A 22,824-nucleotide genomic window follows, 5' to 3' on the forward strand; every position below is an offset into this window, starting at 1 on the left:
TCACAAGTGACCAGGAACTAAATGGTACTCCAGATAAATGGAATATTTTTGCACCTTCCTGGTTCTCTTATATTTTAATCTGAGAAAAGAAAATATTGTAGCAGTAAGTACATTATACTACCATTCTATTTGCTCTTTTCAGACATTTATTAGAAATACTACTCTAATAAACGAATTTTAAAATAATTTTAAAAACGCAGTTATCTATTATAGATGAACATGTGGTGCTTTATAGACTCCCTTTGTAAAAAAAAAAATCAGAACGTGTGCTCCAGGAATGCACATGTGCTCTGCATCAAAAACCCTGACTAAGCTAGTTGACAGTAATACCCCCAAAGCTCATACAGTATAGATTTCAGTCCTCTGTCCAAACTGCTACTCTGTACAGAACTCAATCTGTGTCACTTGCTGGTGTAGACATCACCTTAATAGCTCCAAGAGAGTGATTAACCACTACCCATTCTGAGGCTGAGGCTCCACCCTGAACTTGTAATTTGTGCACTCTCATCCACAGTTCTTAATTCAAAGGACGAGTGAGCAGTAAACCCTGGGAAGAACTTAATCCTTTAACTAATTTATCACAGGAAAGTCTATATCCTTAATAGAACAACATAGTCTCAGGACCACTGTATTATTTTCTTTCAGATACTGTGCATTAGATAAAGGTTTACTACGTTTACAGTTATATATTGCAGAGCTTTTACAATTCATGCAAGTAATATAAACATTTGGTAAATTGTACCTGTTCTTGAGGACTTAAATCAACTCCTGACATGTTTTGATTCACCTGATTTTCCTCAGTTTTAAAGGCAGGATTAGCATCTTCTTCCTCAAAATCTTCACTGTAGCTGCCTGAAGAGTAAAATAAACAAATGGAATGAATATTCAAGAAAGATAAAGCAGTAAGGGAAAGCTATTTCCTCTTCCCCAATCTCATGTCTAAGAACAGCTACTGCCACTATTATTTCTTTCACAAAGGCAACAGAAAGGTTTCGAGACTGGGTGTGGTACTACAACTACAGTAAAAGTCACACATAACATCTCTAAATTCAAATGAAGTTTGTCAGAAGATCAGATATAGTTTACCTCTGTCTCCTCAAGGTGTACTTGAATTGACTCCTTTTATTCAATCACTTTCTCTCACTTAGGTGTGAAATGATGCAATTCCCTCTCAGTACACAAAGTACTCTGTACACCCAGCTTGACAACTTCAGCAGTTTTTAGGCTCAGAATCTGTAATTCTGCTTCCTCTAATCTGCTTCATTGGTGGCCCAACAGCCATTCTCAAGAGGAAGCATTATTTAAAAACACAAGTGTGTCAGAGAATGAATTTTACAAGCAAGTGAAATGCTTTTCCTTCAGCCACAAGTTCTGATTCCCTGTTGCCGTATCTCCTCCACACTGCTCCTGTGATTACAGGCTTCAGTGTCTACCTAATCTGTAATAGTTAAACCTAGAAGCATTGCAAAACACTGGTTTATAAGGTATTCTTTCTGTGTTTTGTCACCAATACAACTGACACACTGTCTAACTTATATGTAAAAACTACTCTATGAAAAGGTCACTATTTCAGCCTTCTTTTTAGTTTTGGACCATGAGAAGTTTGATCAGCTGAAAATACTGACTTACGACCTACACAGTGCTTATACTATTCCTGCAAACATATTATCCACTATTTCATTTGCTATTTCATGAAATAGCAGTTTGACAAAGACTAAACCAAACTACCACACAGATTGGTCATTCCAGGTATTCCACAGAAACTGCTTTCCTGAAAATCAGAAGTGTCAATTTCATAAAACCAACAGTAACAATCAGGTAATTTCAACCATTTTGTTAGGAAAAAGGTTACAAAATTGTTGTAGCATTTCTGCTACAACTATTGTGATCTGTTGCAGTCTACAGAGTAATCAAGCTTTCAAGGAAACAAGATCTCCTGTGGCTAAGGTTTACAAAGACAGCATAAAGTTTCAGAAATTCAAGACTGACAACAGGAGCTCTCAAAAGTTCAGCTAAATATATAAATTTGAAAATACAATCTGTTGACTGAATTACAGGAATACGCTCCTTATCATATGCTAGCAATGAAGAGTGAAATAAAGAGGAATGACAAGTGAAAGCAAGATGGAAGTAGTGTAGCATAGAAATTTAGGAAGAAAAATCAGGTAAGAGTAATACTGCAAGTTACAGAGATTAAACTCAGGGATGAAAAGATGGTACAAAAATACAGATGACAGTTAAAAGACACTGGAGTAACTCAAACATTAAGACATACTTCAACATTGGGGCAATTTTTTCTTGATTTTTTTGACTGATCGTTAGGTTTGTTTTTTTTTTTTCTTTTCTTTTCTGCTTGTCTTCTAGGTCACAATAGATTTTAAAACCCTTTTTTTTTTTTTTTTTGAAAAAGGCACAAAACCAAACCCCTAAAACCCTCTGTCTGAATAACAGCTGTACAGTCATAATGCAAAGGCTGCCTAAAAGGGTGATGTAAGAACTACAGATAAATGAACATCATTAAGATGAAAATTACATTAGTGTTCAGATAAATAAAAGATTTACCCACAACGGTCAGGGTGATAGGGGAACAGAATTGGTTTAACATATTACCCAGAACAAAAAAGTAGTTCAGTGAGCATGCTGGACTGTCTTCTAAATCTGAAGCCTAGGAAGAGTCAGGTTTTCTGACTAGCTCCAAAGGCAACACAGAGCACAGAACAAGCGATGAGGCTGTAGTAGTTTCCTCTTTCCAGACCTTTAAATTACATCATACTACAAACACAAAAATTCTATCTGCTGACACCCTGCTATGATGTTTTCTGAAGACTGTGCATTTGAACTGGAGCACTAATCCACAGCTCTCATTTCTGTTACTCTGTTTAATGAGGGTCTCACAATTCTTAGTGTACATACAGTAATGAGAAAAAAAAAAAAACCAAACCAAAAAAAAGGTAAGAATTTTCAAATGAACCACTCAGAAAGATGGTATTACCAGGTTTTTCTTCATGTGCTGATTCCTCCTCTCCTTTTTCAGTTTTTTCACTTCTGAGAAACAAAATGAACATTTTACTCTCCTCTTGGTCAGCAAATAAATATACTTTTTTTTTTTCCCTAACTCCAAAGTTTGATACTTCCTACAATTAGCAATAAATTAAAAACCTGAACTTATCCATCATATCAAATCATAGGTAAGGAAGGCAGATAAATGTCAGCAATTATTAAAATAAATGTTTAAGCTTCTACAGCTGTCCATAGTTAAAATTCTCAGTCTAACTCTGAAAAAATCACTCCCCTTTCTGCATTCCCTACAACATCTACATTAGCTTCCTAAAGAAACATTTTTCATCAGGTTTACTTCCTGTTCTGACTGTCTCGTTCTTCATTAATTAAAAAAAAAACAACAAACAAAACAACTCTCCTTTCTTTCCCCTTTTCTGTGAAGTTAAAGTTTTGTCCTTACCTAAAAATCTTCAGAATTCTGACCCTCCAACTGCTTTCATATTGGAAGTTGCCTTTGCACTCAGTGTTTTGAGCAACAGCAGCCTTTATCCATTTATCTCACATATGTTTGAACTTATTTTCACATAACTGATTATAAGTGGACATGGATTGCCCCAGTCTATGAAGATTTTGTATCTTTCCTCTAGATTCATTTGTAGCATCATGTCTAAGGGGACACAGAATCTTTCCTAATTTACTTCTTTTTTATTATCAGTTGTTAAAGCTTCATTTAATTAATTACCTTGTAATTAAGAATGTTAAATCAACTAGTTACTATTGAGTTATGCACAAGACATGCTCTCATCTTACTCCTTTTATTTATTAAGCTTATTTCTGTCCTTGTCCTAAAAAAAAAAAAAAAACACAACCAAAACAAAACAAAAAACAACAAACAACCCAAAATCAAACCACAACAAATAAACAAAAAACTGATGGACATAGAGAACGTTGTCCCATAATATCTCAGTAGTCATACCCAAGTCACATGTGCCCAGTAATAGAGTCCACAACTTTTCTTCCCTCTAAATTACCGTACAAATGGCGCTAGTATGACAGAATCATTGGAATCCAGCTCTTTATTTAATCTTGAATAATCTATAGTAGAGGAAGCTTCTCGTTCAAGTTTGGCAAAGAAGATCTCTTTTTCTTCTTGTTCTTCTAAGGTATCCAATCCAACTCCCACGATACTTTGATTAGGCCCAGAAGCCAAAACTGAATCTAAATTTCAAAACAAAGAATAAACTAACTGTCTGTGCTGTATGTCCACATAGAATAGACATAATAGTTAACAATAACAACTATAGACAGACTCATAAAATATTAACAGTATCAAATCATCACAAACTAGTGCTAGGAGCCTAGTTCACGAGATGCAGCTGACAGAAGTGAAGAATCCCACCTTGCAATTAATTAAGGTAAGCTGCTTGTAATACAAATTCATTTAGATCTAGATAACTTCATAAAACAGTTGTGCTCTCAGTTCTCACCATTTGTCTCCAGGCTGTCTCTACTTAAGGAGACAGCAACCCCATTACTTTTCTGAAGCTGCATCTTTTCCACGTGCATATTCTCAAAACTTTCTCCCACAGGCTGTGGAGCGTTCTTTATCTTGACAAAGCTTCCATTGGCTCCAAGTACTCCTAGGAAAAAAGTTGCAATATTCTTGACTATCATCTAAAAGCTATTTCTATGATACTTCAGTCTTTTAGTCACCTTCCAGAACCACCACTTTTAATCTCATGTTGCAATTGCAAAGATACACAGTCTCACAAGTCACATTCATCTAAGTTCCATTTCTATTATGTGATATGTAAATCTTTTTTAATTAGAGTTAATTAGACTGTTCTATACATTGTCTTTTTGTATTTCGTATTTGCACACAAACTAAAGTTCAGCATGGGGCAAATATAACAGCTGTAAAAATTGACTTATTGTCACGTTACTCATAGAAGACAATCACACACACAAACCCTATACAGAAATTAACGTTTCTTTGTTAAAAGCCTTGTTAATTTTGTTTAATCTACTACCCCAGAAAAAATACCACAGATTTTTGAAAATTGTAGCCCGTAGCTTAGCAGTTACGTTTCATCTATTGCAAATAAAATGCTTAAAGGAAAAAAACAGTAACGAAAGTTACCTAAAGGTCACTGATGAACACCCAGTTCTTTCATTCTGTATGTTTATGCAACTACAATACACAGTTGCTCTTCTTACTATAGTTTCATTGTTGTGAGGGTTCAACATCACCTTACCAACTTTATGTGTGCATTCTGCTCTCAGACAGAACACTGCCTTATCTACTTCCTTACGGAAAATGAAAAGCTAAATATTGCAGTACATTGCTAGTTAAAAAGCAGTACCAAGTCCCTTCTGCCTGCCCCTAAAACACATATTTATACCCAGATTCTTTAGAGGTTCTCTTAGGAGAAAGGCTAGGAGAAAAGCTGCTTATGTATTTTATCCAATGACATATGAAATGATTTAACAGTTCTCACAGAAGGGAACAGAAACCATGGCTGTCTTTTCCAACATGAATCTCCACGTGGTAAAACAAACTCAGAAGTTTTTGTTCTGTCTGGCCAAATGATGTTTAGACTGTAGCTGTGTCCTTGGACTTACTGAACATACCAGGATGGGTGAAGACACTGAAAACAGCTTATTTCCTGCTGGTAGGAGACTGCAGGAGATGCATACATTAATAACCTTCAGATCAAGATCAAGAACAGTAAACCGTTCTTCCATGTGCTAATCAAGTACTTCAACTCTAGGCTGTTACTCTGTCCTCTATACAGGTCTAACCAAGTCCCTTTTAAGAAATGCCATACTTGCCTGTATCATGACAATTGAGAATCTTCTCCCTTCAGTACGGAACATGTACTCAGGGTGAGGCAGGGTGGGGAAAGCAAGACTCTGAAAATGTTTTCCTTCCCTACTGGGCAGCCCTTAGCACGTGCATTCTGATTATAAGAGCCTCCCTTTTAAAAGGCAGAAAAGTTTGGGGTTTTTTTCTTGATTTCAGTGACAAAGACCCCTTGCACGTTTTATTGGGAGGCTGACTGCATAAGATTCTGCATCTTGGAATTGATTCCCACGTTCCTATATTTAACTTCAGCTTCAGCTCAAAGTGCTGAAGAGAAGTGAAAAAGTATGAATAGTCTATTTCTCTGGTAGCTAAATGCAGGAATTTAAAGTAATTTACCCAGATAGCACCCTAGTCTAGTTATCAGACAGCAAACGGGAGTCTGTTTGCAGCTAGGTCACAAGTTTTTTGCAGAGCTTTAGATTAGTCATAATCTCATCAGATCTCCAACATCCTATTTTTTCAATGAGAGTATGTTAGCAGAATCATAACTTGTCACTGCCTTCCTACATAAGATTTACAAGAAAGGAGATGGGAATATACTTCAGTAAAAAGACAATTAGAATGTTTAACAGCACAAAATCTTAAAGAAAAAAATTTCCTGAGTTGTTTTATTTAAATCATTCCAAATTCCATGAACTTTCTGAACAGACTTACATTGATCTTGAAGGCTTCATGGGATTTATGTAAACTATCTAATATTTTTTTAAGTATTGTGCCAGTTCAAAGCAGATCAGATATTTTTTTTTTTTAAAAAAAAAAAAAAAGTACCCCCTGTAATAATCTGAAAATCAAATACTGTTTCACAGCCATTGAGTTTTGCAGCTCAGCCACTTACAATTCCCCGAGACACACACCCCAGATATCAGGGGATACTACCGTTGCTAATGAAGGTAAGAACATCTTTTATATTCACTCTACACAATCTGAACTCTGAGAAACCTAACAAAGTTGGAAAAAATATCAACTTGGATGGATTTCAAAGTCTCTTTTCACTGTATTTTTTGGCTGTTTGAAGAGTCCTACTGACTTCTGTGAGGCTTGCAAGAGTGGTTTATTTTAGAAGGGGGGTATTTGTTACTTCTAAAAACTTCTTGGAGCAGCAGTTTTCTTGAACTCCAAAGATTTCACTACCCATATCTTCACATGACATATTTTGTAAGGCTAATCATATATAGTATTCTTTTTTAAAGTCTAGCCACTTAAAATTAATTAAAATAAGAACTTGAGTTTCACTTAGAAAAATATTTCTAACCACCACACTTAGAGAAAAGTTACAAAACATAAATACAAAGGACTCAAACCTATAGCAAATTACAAACATCTGTTTAAAAGGTAACATTTTCTCCTTAATCTGACTAGGACTGTCAGAATTGAGTCACTTAACCTTTTCAATATGATATAAAATACAGTAAATTTGTTACCCTCAGAATTCTCTAAACTGTCAGAAGTGAGGCTTCGTTCTTCTTCGTTTAAGTATGAATATTTCTTGTCCTTATGGAATTTTTCCAGCATTTTGAATTTAGATAAAGCCTTGCTACGAGATGCACTGGAAGAAGGTTTAGGGGGAACTACTTCTAAGTGTACACAAACATTTGTAAGTATGCATAAGGGACAGGGAATAAAGAGAAAAATAAGATGTGAGAGTTCAAATTGACACTTCTGAAAAATTAATAATGTTCAGTTTCTTGTAGATTCAATTACTTATAATTTTCTAGCTGTAACTAAAAATTAAAGTTAACACTTATACATTCTGAGAATAAAACTTTTTTTCCCCCTCTTTTTTTTTTAATTTTTAAAAAAGACAGATTCCTTCTTGCTCCACATATACCTTGCACTCAAATAAGCTGTTCTAGGAGCTCAATATATTACCTGAAAAGAAAGAAAACTAGTAAAACTACTTCAACAATAAATGAAGTTTTGTACTACAAGCTTTGAAAGAAAGCATCTAGATCGGTTCAAAGAAAAGTGGAAAAAAGGTACATAAACATTAATTACTACTGTCTTTATCACAGTTAGGTACAAAAGCTGCATGTTCTTTGCTCAAACCCTTGTGAGGACTTGCTTAGCAGCAAATACAACCAAACACCTTCCATTCACACCAGTAGAATTAAGTTTTAGAGAACAGTACCTGTGCTAAAAACTGCTTTCTCATGATACTCAGATGATAGCCACACCACATACTTTATATACCTTAGGCTAGACTGATGTACTGTATGAGACTTCCCCTTGTTCAAATTGATAGGCTGAAAGGGGCTTCTAAATTGGCTAATTCAGAAAAAACTCATAGTAACAGGCCTTTTGAATTTATCTTGACACAAAAAAAAGAGCAAGACTAGTCTAGAGGATCAGGTCCAATACTTCTGCTATCTAGAAACAGGACTATGGGGATATGTGACCAGAAGCTAAAACAACTCGGAAACATCCAAGATGACTAAAGGAAGGTGGTGAGCATATGATAGGTGCAGTGCAAAAAGAGAAATGGTATGAAATCCCTCCTGATACAATGCATGGGTCCTTTATTCTCTCAGCTGATGTCCAAGTCCACTGGTGAGGCATCACTTCTCTGGATGCATATTCTCCCACATTTATGAGGAAACTAAAAGTGTTGACAGCATGCCTTCCACTGTAAATAATGCAAATACCTGATGTCTTTTAAAAACAGTAATTTGAAATAACTACCAAAGTCCTCCTATTGCTCATATTTGAAATATTAAACCTAATTCAAGAAACAGATTCAGCTTTAGCATTTATTTCCCAGACCGAGATGCTTTACAGCTATTCAATGCAAATGAGGCTTATGAAAACAGGGCAGCATATACACTCTAGAAAGCTAACACAGGGAAATGTTCTACAGGCTACATAGTAAATCACCAACGTGATCTAAAGAACAAGTGCCAAATATCTCTTTGTCATGGCTGTCCAAAATCTTATTGATCTGTTTGTAACACCAAAGCCATGTTTAAACTACTACATACACATTAATTGCTATTGTCATTTACACAAAAGTATTTCACGGATCAATATTTATAACTCTTCATTATTCTTTGGAGTTTCTCTTCAGATAGCATTAAAAGTTACTTTGCATAAAAGCTTGAATCTAAAGTTATATTGACTAATATAATTCTGCAGATTAAACAATTTAGTTTGTCATTATTATACCAACTGTACTGCTTCCATTCCCGGGGCAGCATGCACAGAGCAGCCTACTGGTCAGCAGAGGGAAGAGAATCACATCAATAGAAAATAAGTAGAATACTTATTTGACTGCAGTCTTTGAAATCAAACAAGTAAAACAGCAAATAGTAATATTTCTTGAGTATGAAATACAGAAAGTGTAAGAGATTTTCTGTTTACAAAACATACTGTTTTTTGTTTAGATTTTCAAGGTTATTCTCCACCCTACCACTGGCTCACATACAATACTGTCTGTCCTACTACATCACTACAGGTAGTGATGTGTGATGTAACAACAACTGAGCAAAAGTTCATAGTTACTAGCTTCTTCTGGAAATGACAAATGAAGTAAGTGGCAGCTTGCTTTCATTGAGAACACTATGGTCAAACAGACGATTTGCAAAGGATTTTCTGTAGGAAACACACTAGTAATACAAGGCTGACACTGAATAAATACAACAAAACATATTTAATAAAATACCAGATGGGGAATCTGAATGGGGACTCTTTTGTTCACTATTTTCCACTACTTCAGCATGACTTTCCATCAGATTCTTCTCTTTCCTCAGTTTAACAAATCTTGTTTGAGAATCTTGAAAAGTAAGACAAACAGCAAGAACAGACAGGCAAGCAAGACAGGACAGGAATTCTTATTATCCAATTATTTTTTATCATTTAAATGACCAAAGCAAGTAGAATGAACATTAGTTAGAGGTAGGTCTTTAACCTGACAAATACGGAAGACACTATCTTGAATCATGATTTGCACATTTCAGCTTAAAGCTGAAGAACAAAGAGTTCAAACATGCCTAGAATAACAAGTTGAGTTATTTTAAAATGTACTTTATACTTCTTAGCCAAATGAACTGAAATAGTCTACGCTGTTTGCCATTAATCTACAAAACCAAGTGAAAACAGGCTATTAGTTTAAAACTGTACCTATTTCCTGGCAGGTCTGTAACAAGATGCCTTGGAAAAAACAATCACACAACAAAAAATGTATAGCATATATTTAGTCTTCCAGTCATCTCTCTTTGTGTCTTTCAACAAAGCATGACATAGATACTGAAGTAACTCAAAATGAAAACCTCAAACTGGAAACAACTTACCAGCCTGGTGCATTCCTTAAGGAAATTAGCCAGGCTGTATTTTGTTAATACAACAATATGTCTGTACAGTGCCACTCAAACACATCATCTTATACATATGGAACATGTATTTGTAATGCAGTGCTGTGCTCTGGATGAAGGTAAGACTTATACATTTATGTAAGTTTGATACATGATGACAAAACACTTTAAAAATAATAATTCTATTAGCTGACAGCCTGCTAATAAAGTCCTATCTGCAACAACGTGGAGGTTCAAGCCTAAAAGAATACTCAATAATCTCCACAGAATTTCAAAGCATGACAACATTACACTTTCCAGAAATTAAATTCAACTTATTTCCATATTTGTTATAATCACAGTAATATTAATTTTTTTTTCTTCTGCAGGACAATTATGTTACTATTTAAGGCATATTTAATAACCTCACAAAAAGCTACAAATCTAAATCATCTTCTCAGTCATCCCGTGCAGTAACTGCTGTGCCTTCACCCATCATTAATACATCTGAGCAACGTACTACACAACATTCGCTTGCTGAAGAATATTAGATACGGAAAAATTGTATTTGACAAAGTACTTGGAAGCATGCAAGACAAGCAGAGAGACATGGGGAGGAATAAAGGAGCAGTTCTAGAAGCCTATCCACACTGAATTCCTTACAGTCACCTGACCTGTCATTTTAAAACACTGCAAGTATATCTACATGAACTAAATCACAGCATAGTTTGTAGTGTGTATGCACATGTACAAATCCCCCTTTATTGTGGGATTCATCATTCTCAGTTATAGCCACAAAAAAAGTTATCTACTTTTGCAACTGCAGAGGAAAACTCAGTTTATACTGAAGGTGGCCAAGCTGGCATCTGCAAATGGCTCTCTTGACTCTCAAGTTAATTGCCCTACAACTAGACTTCAGTTAGCAGAACGGCATTCATCACAGTACAGATGCAGTTCCTAATCTATCACAGAATATGCTAACACAACTGTTATGATTTGCGAGCATCCAGTATGACAAATATAGCCCCTTCACCATGGAATGATACAACCAGGAGCTCTGCTTCATGCCACAAAGCTGCCCCCTTCTTGACAAGACTGAACTTGGAAAGCCCTCTAGTAAAACTTAAACATCTCCCTGCTTGGTAATATTAAAGTGCAGGTGGGATGTGGCTTACTGCATATGTCCCACAAGTGCAGAATTCTGGGTGGTGACAGAAGTGTAACTGAAATAAAACTAACAATCTAGCTGGCAAAATGGTGCTCAGGGAAGAATTCAGTGCACAGATCTAGCATATCTGCCCCACATTTTTGTATTCTCAGTTTTATTATGTCCAACTGCCAAGAATGTTGCACCTTTGATTCAAAAAGCATTACAGACAGATTACTTCCAACTCCTTCCAAAAAAATCAGCCCCTCATCAAGAGTATGAATATGAACAGGCTAGCTTCTTTTGCAAGTAAATGGATTCCCTACTGGCAAAACTGGATGGGGTAATCTTCTGAATCTTTTCCTGTTAAAGGACAACCTTTTTTTGAGATGGACCTTAAAAAGTTTACCAAAACAATATTTTTATTTTATACATCAATAAACTGCAGATCAAGCATGTTTCAGTTCTAATAGCTTTACCTCTAGTTAAACTACACAGTTGATAAGATATCCTTAATTTTAAAAATAAAAGTGGTGGAATTGGTTTGGATCAGAACAACTTGATACAATCACATTACTACTTCTGATTCTGCTTTGTGTTGTACTTAACTCATACAAGCATTATTCCCTAAAACTTGTAATAACTTGAAAGCTAGAGGAAAAAATAGCAGAAAGCTTGCTTACAGCTAGAATACAATTCCTTTAAAAAATAGTTATATTTGAGTTTTATTCTTTACAGACTTGCACTGTAATGTTTTAAAGGACTCGCGGCAGCAGCTTAATCCAGGCCTATATGAAGTATGAGAAAGAACTAGTCTGACCCCCTGTGGCCAAAAAAAATTGCAAAACTAGATTATTTACCACCATCATCAAAATCTTCCTCAGACATCCACCACGGCACAGAATCCTTTTTCTTTGTTTCTTTTTTCCTGGGCTGTCCCAGAGTCTCAAGAACACTGGATTTTTTCTTTGAATTTCCAAGTGAATCATCTGAAAAAGACTGAGTGAATTGCATAGAAGATTAAAGACAGTTTTTACATTTTCACATTGTTTAATTGCCTTTCAGATGCTCAATTCTGGACTTCTGAGTTCAGATGTCTGTCTTTACTCCCCACTGCCTGCCTTTTTTGTATATGCATGCCAAAGTCGAGTAAGAGACAATAACTATATTCATGTGGCATAATACTGCAGATTATAATAACCTCACTGCCAGAATTTTGACACGTTAGAAGTTAACTGCTTAGTAGAGTATATGTTCAAATGAACAACATAATCAGCTCTTTTTTCAATTACTTACAACATCTAAGAATCAAAATCCTGACTACAGCCCTGAAGATAATGAAGTAGAGCAGAGACAGTTTTGCCTTGCCCTTGTTTTGTACATGAACAACAATATTAATATTCTAAAAATAAACCTTCACAAGCATCATTCTAACTTCCAGTAAATCAGATTTCAGAAATTAATTTTATACTTTGTGTTTATGGAAATGAATAGAAACGCCAGAGCCATTCCTACTGAACTCTATGTATTAAGCTTTCATAAGTGTTAGTCATCCATGCCGATTTTGATTGATGGCTTAAATAATACAGAAAGAAGTCTGTGAGTATGAACATCCTATGAATTTAAGTTACTGAAGAGTAACAGATACTTCATAAGACAATAGCACTTTTTTGAAGTGATGAAACTTTTTTTTTTTTTTTAAACAAAAAAAACCTAATCTCTGCTCCTTTCCTTCAGTAAAGCTCTTTGTGGCTTACAGAGAGCCAGTTAGCTGTCCAGACATTGAACAAGGAAATATTTTAATTAAACTGCAACCTTGCACTGCAACCTATGTGCTACGTATTCCTTATGCTTAAACTTAGGAAACATGAGACTAAGGAAAGTGGCATACTTTTTATTTGTACCTACTTTTTTAGCCGTAATTCTAAGAACTAATTGTCCTCAAGTGTCCTAAAGAACACAATGAATAGAATTAGCAAAAGCCGTAAAGGGTAAGACAAAGAATTCACATACGAAATTGTGAATCACAAATATGGGAAAATTTCAAAAGCTTCACTTTTGCAATAGTCACAAATAAGAAAATGTGACAGTATAAACACAATAGTAGAGGCAACAGGATTGTGGGTAATTAATATGTAAAACACAAGAGGATGTTTTATTAAAACAAGCCTCCGCAGTCCATTGCCTGATTCCTACCACATTAAAAGCACTATCATAAAAGCCCACCCTTACTATGTAGCTAATGCTTCAATTTATACAGGCCTAACAAGAACATCCATAAATTAAATGCCAATTATCCAAAACTACCATTTAAGAAAAATTATAAGAAAATAATATTATTATGACTATCTCTGACCAATAACATCTTTAGAGCTTACAATTTCACTTGAGAAAACTAAATGTCTGACATACAGCCTCAGAAAGAAAATCTAAGTGGTCTGAGCCTTGCACTTTAGGCAATTGTTCAAAAAACAATTTTAATAAATTATGAAACTGCTAGACAACAGGATGTATTGCAATTTCTTTAAGCTGGCTCAGTGACATAGAACAAAACAGCTTCACATTCTTAATAAACGTTCTATAAAGAACAACTTCTTTACACTAGTCATAACACAAGTACTAGTGCCACTGTCCCCAAAGATCAACTGCCTCCTGCTAGCTAGAAATACTGACAGGTGCTTGATGCAAGCTCTGTTATCGCTTGCTGGTTTTTTTATGACTAACAGTATCCTCTACTCTGCAAGCAGAACTTCAATGATGCTCATACTCCTTAGAGTGTTGTAACTAAAGAAACTGAAACTCCCACAGGTTGTTCTCAAATTCTGGAAACTTTCTGTGTCCAGCCATCTTGTCAACTGTAAAGTTGAAGCAGCTGGGAAAGAAATACCGACACAAAAATACTAGTGCCTTTTTCCCAACATGTCAGTTGTCTCAAAAGTGAAACTTAATTTTTTTTTCCTTTGAAAAAAAAGTAAATAAATAAATTATTCAACTTTTTGAACCAGTAACAGCTGTTCGGTGACAGTAAGTGGCACTGATTTCTTCCTTCCTCTGCTCTATAAAACAGCCTGTCAGCTTTCAGGAGCACAGAAACACCACTTGGCGGGGGGAGGTGGGGGGTAGTGGGGGGCAGTGAAACAGCTTACCACCTCCTATATATATATGAAGGAACTTGAGAAAGTAGATACGTAATATAGGATTGGATCGAAAACACTCAGACTTTTCATGACCAGTTGTCCTAATTATTTCATGAAATAAGTCTTTTTCAATAAAACAAGTCTACTCCAAACTATCTTTTTAGTATAAAATATTTTAATATACTTGATCTTTTAATAAAAATTAAAAATATTTTCCAAACATGGTTTAATGAGTAGTGTTACTACTCTATAGCTTTTCTAATTAAGATAGTATAGCCTTTTCTTTTGAAAGTCTTCCTTCTCAACTATACATAAACATCAAGTAGAACAAAAGTCAACTTCAAAGACTAGAACAAGACAATGCCTTTTTCCTAACTTTGCTTTGCTTGAAGTGCCATCAAAAAAAGGAATTAATTCAAGCACTGTGTATTAGGAAGAGCTCCTCACGCTGCGGGTCCCAAGGGAACTTCACAGCCATCACTCAGAAAACTCAGGAGCTATACCAATACGACACATGACGTATAAATTAAAGTGACAATAGGGGAAGATACTGGTGGTGGGGAGTGGAAGGATCACAGACAACGGAGGAGGAAAAGAAGAATTATGGATTAAAATAGCCTGTTCTGGCAAGGTGTTGGGAATAACTGTGACCGGGCAGAGGAATTATTAAAAGATCTATCCTACATGCAGTAATTGTTATTACACATTTGTGTTTCCTTCTGTATAATGATAAAAGCCTAGAAAATCCTCTTCACCGACACCTTTCAAAGTTCAGTCCATATGCCAAGTGACTTTATTTTAATCCTTGTATTAGACCTGCATCATCCAACTGTATCTACAATCTTTTTTGTAACTTTGTATGTTTTAATCACAAACATACATACAATCCTCCCCTCAAACAAAGGCAGTTTCACTAACTATGGGTTATTCAAAAAGGAAAAACCATCTTGCTCCATTTCTTCTCAGAAAGATTTGCTTAAACAATATTAACTCTTCCGCAAACTACTAAGAAACTGTTTTTGCTATTCCTTCCCCTGCCATTATACTCTCAACACAAACATCCTATCAAGCAGTGGAGCACACCAGTTTCTCATCTTTCTAATACTAAAAGGCTGCGCACTTCTTATAAATAAAACAAAAGCAAAGGGAGGGACATAACAGAAGATGCATGCACATAAAGTAAAAGAGAGCAGATAATGTTGTTGCTATTTGGGTCTGCATTTAGCTAGCAAAATATAAAATAATACATATTTTTAATGATTGGACTGATAGTGTATCTGTTTAAGCAAGCTTAAACACCTTACAAACAGTTTCAGTTTGAAACAATATAAAAAACTAAGAAATGAGTCATTAAAAGTCACATTCTCTGGAACATGCCAAATACCACTTAGAATAATTCAATACAACTATTTTGATTTTTTTTTTTTTTAACTTGAGCATTCTCAATATGTGCAATAGCTGAGAAGCAAGAGCAGCATGTCAAATGAGGAACAAAATATTGGAAGCAATCATATGCAGAGTTTTTTCAGAAGCACAAAATAAATAAAAGAATAAATCTCCTTTCTTTTCCCCTGAGCAACTCCCTTCACAATAACAGTAACTAAAGAACTTTTAACAAAAATGCAGAGAGTACTTTTGTAATTTTACTAACATTAATAATCTCAGTGAATTCAACAAATTAAACATCATCAAATTAAAAGCCAAAATCTACCTTTAAGTTATTTGTGAATCTTAATTTTCAGATGGGATTTTGGTTTTCTATTCTCTCAATTCAGTTCTGCTCAGTGAAGTTACATTTATTCGGGATCTGTAAAAACACCTCACAAGCTGCATGGTCAAAGCACAGTTACAGACCTACCTGGCAAAGCTAAAATCTTCTTGAAAAAGAAGTCTCTCATTGCTACAGATCTTCACTACACAGTACAAAGTTTAATTTTTATAGAATCTAACACCTACTTTTTTTCACAAGTAATTACATTGTAGCAAAACCTCTACATCAATAAAACTTAAAAGTATACATTACGCATAGCAAAGACCCCAAGAATATTCTCTGTCATCATTAGCTACACTTATAGACAGCAATAGAATCTAGTAAAGGTCTTGTGTACGCAGCATTTATATCTTAGGATTAGCACATTGTGTGTCTGATAGTCCAGAAGGCAAATTCTGAAATTACAGGTCTATATAGAGTGAAAAAAACCCATACAGAGTTAAGGCATTTTGACCATGTCTGATAACTCTAAGCGTATGTCGTAACCCACAGACTTGCATGATTTTGCCTGCACTTAAAATCATCAAGCACCATAAGGAATAAAACATATTAAATTAATTTTTTCTAATCACTACAACATACTTCATTTTGTTAGGATTAATACAAGAATTTTTAAATAGACTCCAGCGAAATTAGATATTGCACAGAAAAATAAAGACATTCCTAAAATGTAGCTTGTGCCTACCTACAGGAAAAGCTTTTTCCTGTCATTTTCAATTATGTATCAATTTGAAGCTTCTGCTACTAAATAACATACCATTAAACTGAAACAAAAAACAAGCAGCAAGGGCTCTTTCTGAAGATACAATCTAGCAGTAATAAAATATTTATTTAATCACAAAACTGTTCTCTTGATTTCAATACAGCAAAATTAAGTTTTAAGAATTAAGTTTGGCAATGAAGTTAAGACCTTGCAAAGACTCACACATAACACAGCTATGAAAATTATGTGATAAAAGCACAGCTAAATCTTCCATTTCATATTCATCCATACTCAGTTTTCCCCTGTATTTTAATAGACAAAAGGGATGTGACCTTGTGCCAAAACATACCTCTTTCAGAAACTCTTCAAACTGCTCATCTAATTCTTCTTTTGAAAATCGATGAGCCATAATCCACAACTTGGTGTTACCTACCAAATAAATGAGTTTTAAATCTAAGATTTAAAATAAAAATAAAGTTAATTAAAAGCATTATGAAATTAGAGGCAGCCTAGTGATTTGCTGCTTTCAGAGAGCTATAAGCAAAAAAAAAAAAAAAATCTCCAGATGCCCAATTTCATTCCTCCCATCCCCAACCTAAATTATTTTCTGAACAAGACAATCAATGCAAACATACCTGCATTACCCAAATTTCTTATAATGAAAATACCAATTTCCAAAACACCAGTTTCAGCATTTAAACTTTAAGAGATAAATACAAATATGACTCTTTTCACCATCTCCACATTTTTCCTCAAAAGACAGCTCTCTTAGCTACCCACAATTCATTTTGTTAATAATCAAACAAGAATCCACTGCATTAATACTGCCCATCCATTTTAAGGGCTTTTAATTCCTTTTCATGTTTCGTGTCCAAAACTGGAGACATCTGGCATCATTATTTTTGTTTCATCATCTCTACTCAGTAAAAAATAAATGCATGAAAGTTTCTAAGATTCGAGGATGACATTTGGTTTGATCTGCCCTGACACAGAAAGGCAATGGTACTCGCCCCCCTCCCATTCCTAAAAGTCTGGGTTGGCTTCTCAGGTACAAAATATGCCCCATACTCAAAATACTACAGAACTTTTGCACATGACACTGCTCAACACACATGGCTACCCTCAAAACTGTATATGTATAGCAGCATTAAACTACCCGAGCATCTTCCAGGTTGAGAAGCGCTATTTAAACGTAAAAGGGCTATAAACATTTGCAGAAATGCTTTTACCATTAAACAAAACTTCTCCCAATATGGAGCACTCTCAATACATAGGACTGTTACCTACCTAGTAAATTGATTTTGCCAGGCGAGTTGTGACAATTGCTTCCTGCTTTCACTCCTTATTCATCCATAGACCACCTGACACTTTGGCTTTCGCAGTTAAAAAAAAAAAAAAGTTATAGCAGACGGCTCAGACTTTGAATTGAATAAGATATCCTTATGTAAGCTCTTGGACAATATCTCTGAAAACACGGTAAGAAGATTAAGAATGTTACCTCTCATGACACACATAATCCAGTATCCTTTTATACTTTTACATCAAAGAACACTAGATGCTGTAACAGTTAGCTGTGCCAACTGTTTAAGCAAGTGGAAAATACTTAATTACAGCCTTGCCAGAAAAACAAACTGATTCTTCTGACATTACCCATACTTCTGTCTACCTTATAATTACAGCTTTTATAAAAACTAACAATATAAAACTTTATTTTTCAAAAGGACAACAAATATGTCAGACAATTTCCATAACAGTAGATTGCAGACAAACATTATCCTTATCAAATATACTTTACAGCCATACTTTTAGAATTAGAGGCTCACAAATGACGTTGTACATAAAATAAAGTCACTGCCTGGGATATATGTTGTAACAGTGCAGAAAGCAGAAGTTTTGGGAAGGTATGGCTAAGCCACAGGGACGAAGGAAAGCTTATACAGCCTAGCACATTTCATGTAATCTTTTAATCATCCCAGGGCCAGGAGCAGCCGTCACTTGATCCTCCTCCAGCTTCCCCTACATCCCACGCAAATGTGGCCTACGGCGGCGGGCGGGAAGCAGCCCTGGGGCCGGCGGGCCCTGCTCCTCCAGCCGTGACTCCGCGGCCCTCCTCCAGCCCCGTCCTCTCCCGGCCTGGGCCTAACGAGTGCTGGCGAAAGCGGGCAACGGCCCCCGGCGGCGCGGGGGCTTGGGCCGGGCGGGAGAAGAGCAGTCCCGAGGGGGTTCGGCCTGGCCGTGCCCCGTCAGAGGGGCCAGGGGGGAGGGGAAAAGGGATGGGGACGGAGCGGCTCGGAGCCGAGCGCAGCCCTGCTTCGGGGCGCCGGGAGCGTACCTGCGCCGCGTCCGGCCCCGCTCGGCCACAGCTGCCTCCCTCGATGGCGCCGCGGTTGCCTAGGAAACCCTCCCGGCCACCGTACCGCCCGCCAAAACTGACCGCGGGGTGGCGTGTCACGTGATCCGCCCCATCCGCCGGCTTTCCCTTCCTCCGCCGCCGGCGCGCGTGGAAGACACGTGACGGGAGAGAACGGTCTCCAGCGGCCATTACTACCGTGTCAAACGCCGCCTTGGTTCGGTTCGGTTTGGTTCGGTTCGGCTCGGCTCGGCCAGGCCCGAGCGGCTGGAGGCGGAAGTCGCCGCGCGGTCACGTGAGGCGGCGGCGCGCGCCGGGCGTGCGGGAGCGGCGCCGCCTGCTGGGCGGCGGGGGGGCAGCGCCGCTGTCGCCGCCGCCGCCGCCGCCGCTCCCCGGTCCCGCCGTGAGCGGTCAGGGCCGGGTAAGGCAGCAGCCGCCGCCCGCCGGGCCCGCGCACCTGTCTCCGGCCAGCGGCGGCTGCCGGCGAGAGGGAGTTTGGGCGAAGGGAGGCCGGTACCGGCCGCGGGGGCTGCTCCGTGGTGTCAGTTTTCCTGAGCTGTTTCCATGTTCGGCCTTCTAGGGCCTGCGCAGGAGCCCCTGGGTTAAGCAGGGGAATTAAAACTAAATTTCAGTTTATTTCCCCGTTCGGTGGCGGTGCCAGGCCCGGGTAGAGGACCACGCTTGTTCCCGTTCACGGAGCCTGCGGGGGCGAGGCTGGTGCCAGCTGCAGCCAGCATTTCTTCATCTGCTTTCTGAAGGGTGCGCTGCTCCCCAGGTCCCCCAGCTGCTCTTTTGCAAAAGCAAGATGGGAAGAGTTAAAAGCCTGTTGCTTTCCCTAATGCAAGGGTCAAAACCAAACCATCCCTTCTTGCTCTTACCCAGAAATCCCCTTCTAAAGCTTTTCTAAAGTTTCAGCCTTAGATGTCAGCTGTTATGCTTTTAATACATTTTAGCGCATCTCTGGAAATGTTTAAAAATATGCGGAGAAATTAATGACCCCTGTTTCCCTGACCACTGTCTCTCAAATAACCACAGAACAATTGCAGTCTGTGCTTGCGTGTGCTTTCCAGCAAGGGTCTGTCAGTCGTGTTTGTTGTGAGAGTCACGTTGCTTCAGGAATTTTTACGCCAGCATTTAGTAAATGGCAAAGTAAAACAAGCTCGCTTAAGAATACAAATGAACATTTTTTGCGCATACACGCACATTCTGATTCTTTGTTGAGCAGACTTGGTGTGAAAAGATTTTGAAAGGATGTTTTCTTCGGCGAGTGTTGGATACTCATCGCAAGTGAGAAACTAGTTAAAATCCTCTTACTGTCTCTCATTTCCTGTTAGCTTGAGAGATAAAGACCATGCTCCAATATGGCCTTTATATATCCCAGATTTTTGAATGCAAGTGTAAATTACAGTTTAAATTAAAAGAAGCAAAGAAATACGGGGTCTGCATTTTCCACCCAAGTCTATAGGAATTACTTTGCTGAAGGTGCTGCAGCACTTCATTCAATCAGGCCTTTTATCTGCAGGTGGAGTATTGTATTTCCATTTGCAAAATATGGGTCATTTATTTCATCTTTGTGTGCAACTCCTGTGGCTGTCTATTGGAAATGTGGGAGCTGATCAAGGACAGGACGCCCACATAAACTAATATACTAGAACAATTTGTTAGGCGTGACAGCCTGCTGCCGGTGAAAACATCAGTTTCCAGCGTTTGCTCTTTTCTCTCATCTAATGAAAAAGCAGGCAGTGAGGCCTGAGCATTTAAAGAGAAATATGGAAATAAATTAAGGGATGTCAGTCTGATGCTGCATGCCTTGATCCTGCTGAAATTTAAGCCAATGCAAATTTTGCTGTTAACTTCAAAGTGATAGCCATGATATCATTCATTGATCATGAAAGTTACTTCATATATAATCAAATAATCACGTTAAGGGCTCAGTCCTGCAAGCTGCTAAAAAACTGCTGCACATTGAAGCCTTTCTGTTTGTGGAAATATGTTCAAAGAGTCTTGTACGAAGTATAGAAAAATGTGCAGAGGGATCAATGCTGTTGGAAACCTCAGTGCCCATATGGGAAGGAAAAAAACCCAAACCACTCTTGATGGCTGTGGTGGAGAGAAGGCATTGCCTGGTGTTGAAATGTCATCCAGTGCTTTCAAATAACATGCACAATAGCCACTTAAAAGATTTTCATTTCCTTCTAATGCCAACCAGTTGGAGCAGTTTTCTCAAGAGCTCTTAGCAGCAGAGCTTAAAAAACGGAGAGCAGGGCTAGCCATGAATTTCAGCCAGGAACGTGGCAATTTGGGCGGCAGTGCTAATAAAGCAGAAGGGTGGTCACAGATTCTGAAATAGATCCTACTGGACAGAGCCCCAAATTATAAGGTAAAATTTTGGCTCCGCTGACATGGGTGGGAAGTCTTTGTTGATTTCTGTGAAGCCAGATTTTGCCGCTGTAGTCATTGGCTTCTCATTTAAATGTGTGGCATGTGTACACTTAACACTCTTTTTTTTTTCCTCCAGATTGCTAAAATATAGGGCTTCACATATTAGTTTAATAATTTCAGACAATTAATGGTAAAATTAAAAAGGATAAAATATCCCTACTTTTGTTTTTGCATGTCTAATTTCAGATTTGTATCCATAAATGTCAATGGGGAAAAAGACATAGAATAAAAAAGAAACAAAACGTCTGCCACATCCACTTTGGCTGAGGCATTGCATTAGATAGTATTTCAGTACTGAACTTGCAAATATGTGACATATGAGATTATGATAATAAATATTTAGCCATATTCTTGGTTATGTTTTTTTAAAGGTTAACAGTTTCATATTGAATGAAAAGCAAACAAACAGTGGTGAATTAAGACATTAAAACTACATTCTCTGTGCACGCCCACTGTGATAATTCTTCCTTACATGACTGTGCAATAAAAACCCTTTCCAGTATATGCATCAGAAAAAGGAAAAGCCTTCCATAAAAGTACAAGTTGCACAGGAAATCGAAAAATTACATGGAACTGTATTTCATGTGAGAGAAAACAGTAGTCTGACATTGTGAAATTAGGATTAGTTATGAAATAGTTCACCTAACTATAATTTCAGTTTAAAAGATCATTTTTAATACTTTCACTTTTGTTTCACTGCAGGTCTTAGTTTGTTCCGCCACCATAGTCCTTCAGATCCCGAGGGTCAGATTTATGGTCGACTGCATTACGGTAGCTAGCCTGAGCTCAGCTTAGCATCCCATCCGCTGGGTCTTTTCCATCAATGCAGTTTCTCCACGGACTGAGAACTAAATTCTGTGTCGTGTTTCAAATTATTCCAGAGGCTTAGACCAGTCGCTAATCTTATTTATCCTTCAAGCTTGCGTCCCTTGAACAGATCTGCAAGTTTGGAAGCTGGGCTGTCGCGTTGCTGGCTACTTCCCGGTTTCTGGAAGTTAGCAGACATGCACCGTTTCTCCGACTTTTTGAAAAAGGATCCTCCCTTTGGCTCATTTGTGTAAATGCATAATTGCCTTTATGTTGTGCCCTGTGCTGCCAACTTTTCATTTCCTCTGGAAGAGGGGG

General features: G+C 37.4%; 1 protein-coding gene across 5 annotated transcripts in view; it reads right to left on the reverse strand.

Annotated features, from left to right (window-relative positions):
• CEP162 (centrosomal protein 162) overlaps nt 1-19,495 on the reverse strand; it is a 44,246-nt gene extending 24,751 nt beyond the window's left edge. The window contains exons 1-9 of one of the 5 annotated variants that reach the window (XM_086744317.1): nt 19,240-19,377; nt 18,195-18,280; nt 17,257-17,336; nt 12,157-12,295; nt 9,522-9,632; nt 4,488-4,640; nt 4,032-4,218; nt 2,993-3,045; nt 743-852 (exon numbers count right to left, since the gene is read on the reverse strand). In XM_086744317.1, the coding sequence (XP_086600443.1) occupies nt 743-852; nt 2,993-3,045; nt 4,032-4,218; nt 4,488-4,640; nt 9,522-9,632; nt 12,157-12,295; nt 17,257-17,316 (813 nt within the window). In that variant the 5' untranslated portion in view covers nt 17,317-17,336; nt 18,195-18,280; nt 19,240-19,377. Of the gene's footprint in view, nt 1-742; nt 853-2,992; nt 3,046-4,031; nt 4,219-4,487; nt 4,641-9,521; nt 9,633-12,156; nt 12,296-16,144; nt 16,169-17,256; nt 17,361-18,194; nt 18,281-19,239 lie in introns of those variants that run through there. The other 4 variants (XM_086744314.1, XM_086744315.1, XM_086744313.1 and 1 more) reach the window with 4 other exon arrangements.
• Nucleotides 19,496-22,824: the final 3,329 nt, after the last annotated feature.

Source organism: Chlamydotis macqueenii, chromosome 3 (genome assembly GCF_036417535.1).
Source record: "Chlamydotis macqueenii isolate bChlMac1 chromosome 3, bChlMac1.mat, whole genome shotgun sequence".
Classification (NCBI taxonomy): Eukaryota; Metazoa; Chordata; class Aves; order Otidiformes; family Otididae; genus Chlamydotis; species Chlamydotis macqueenii.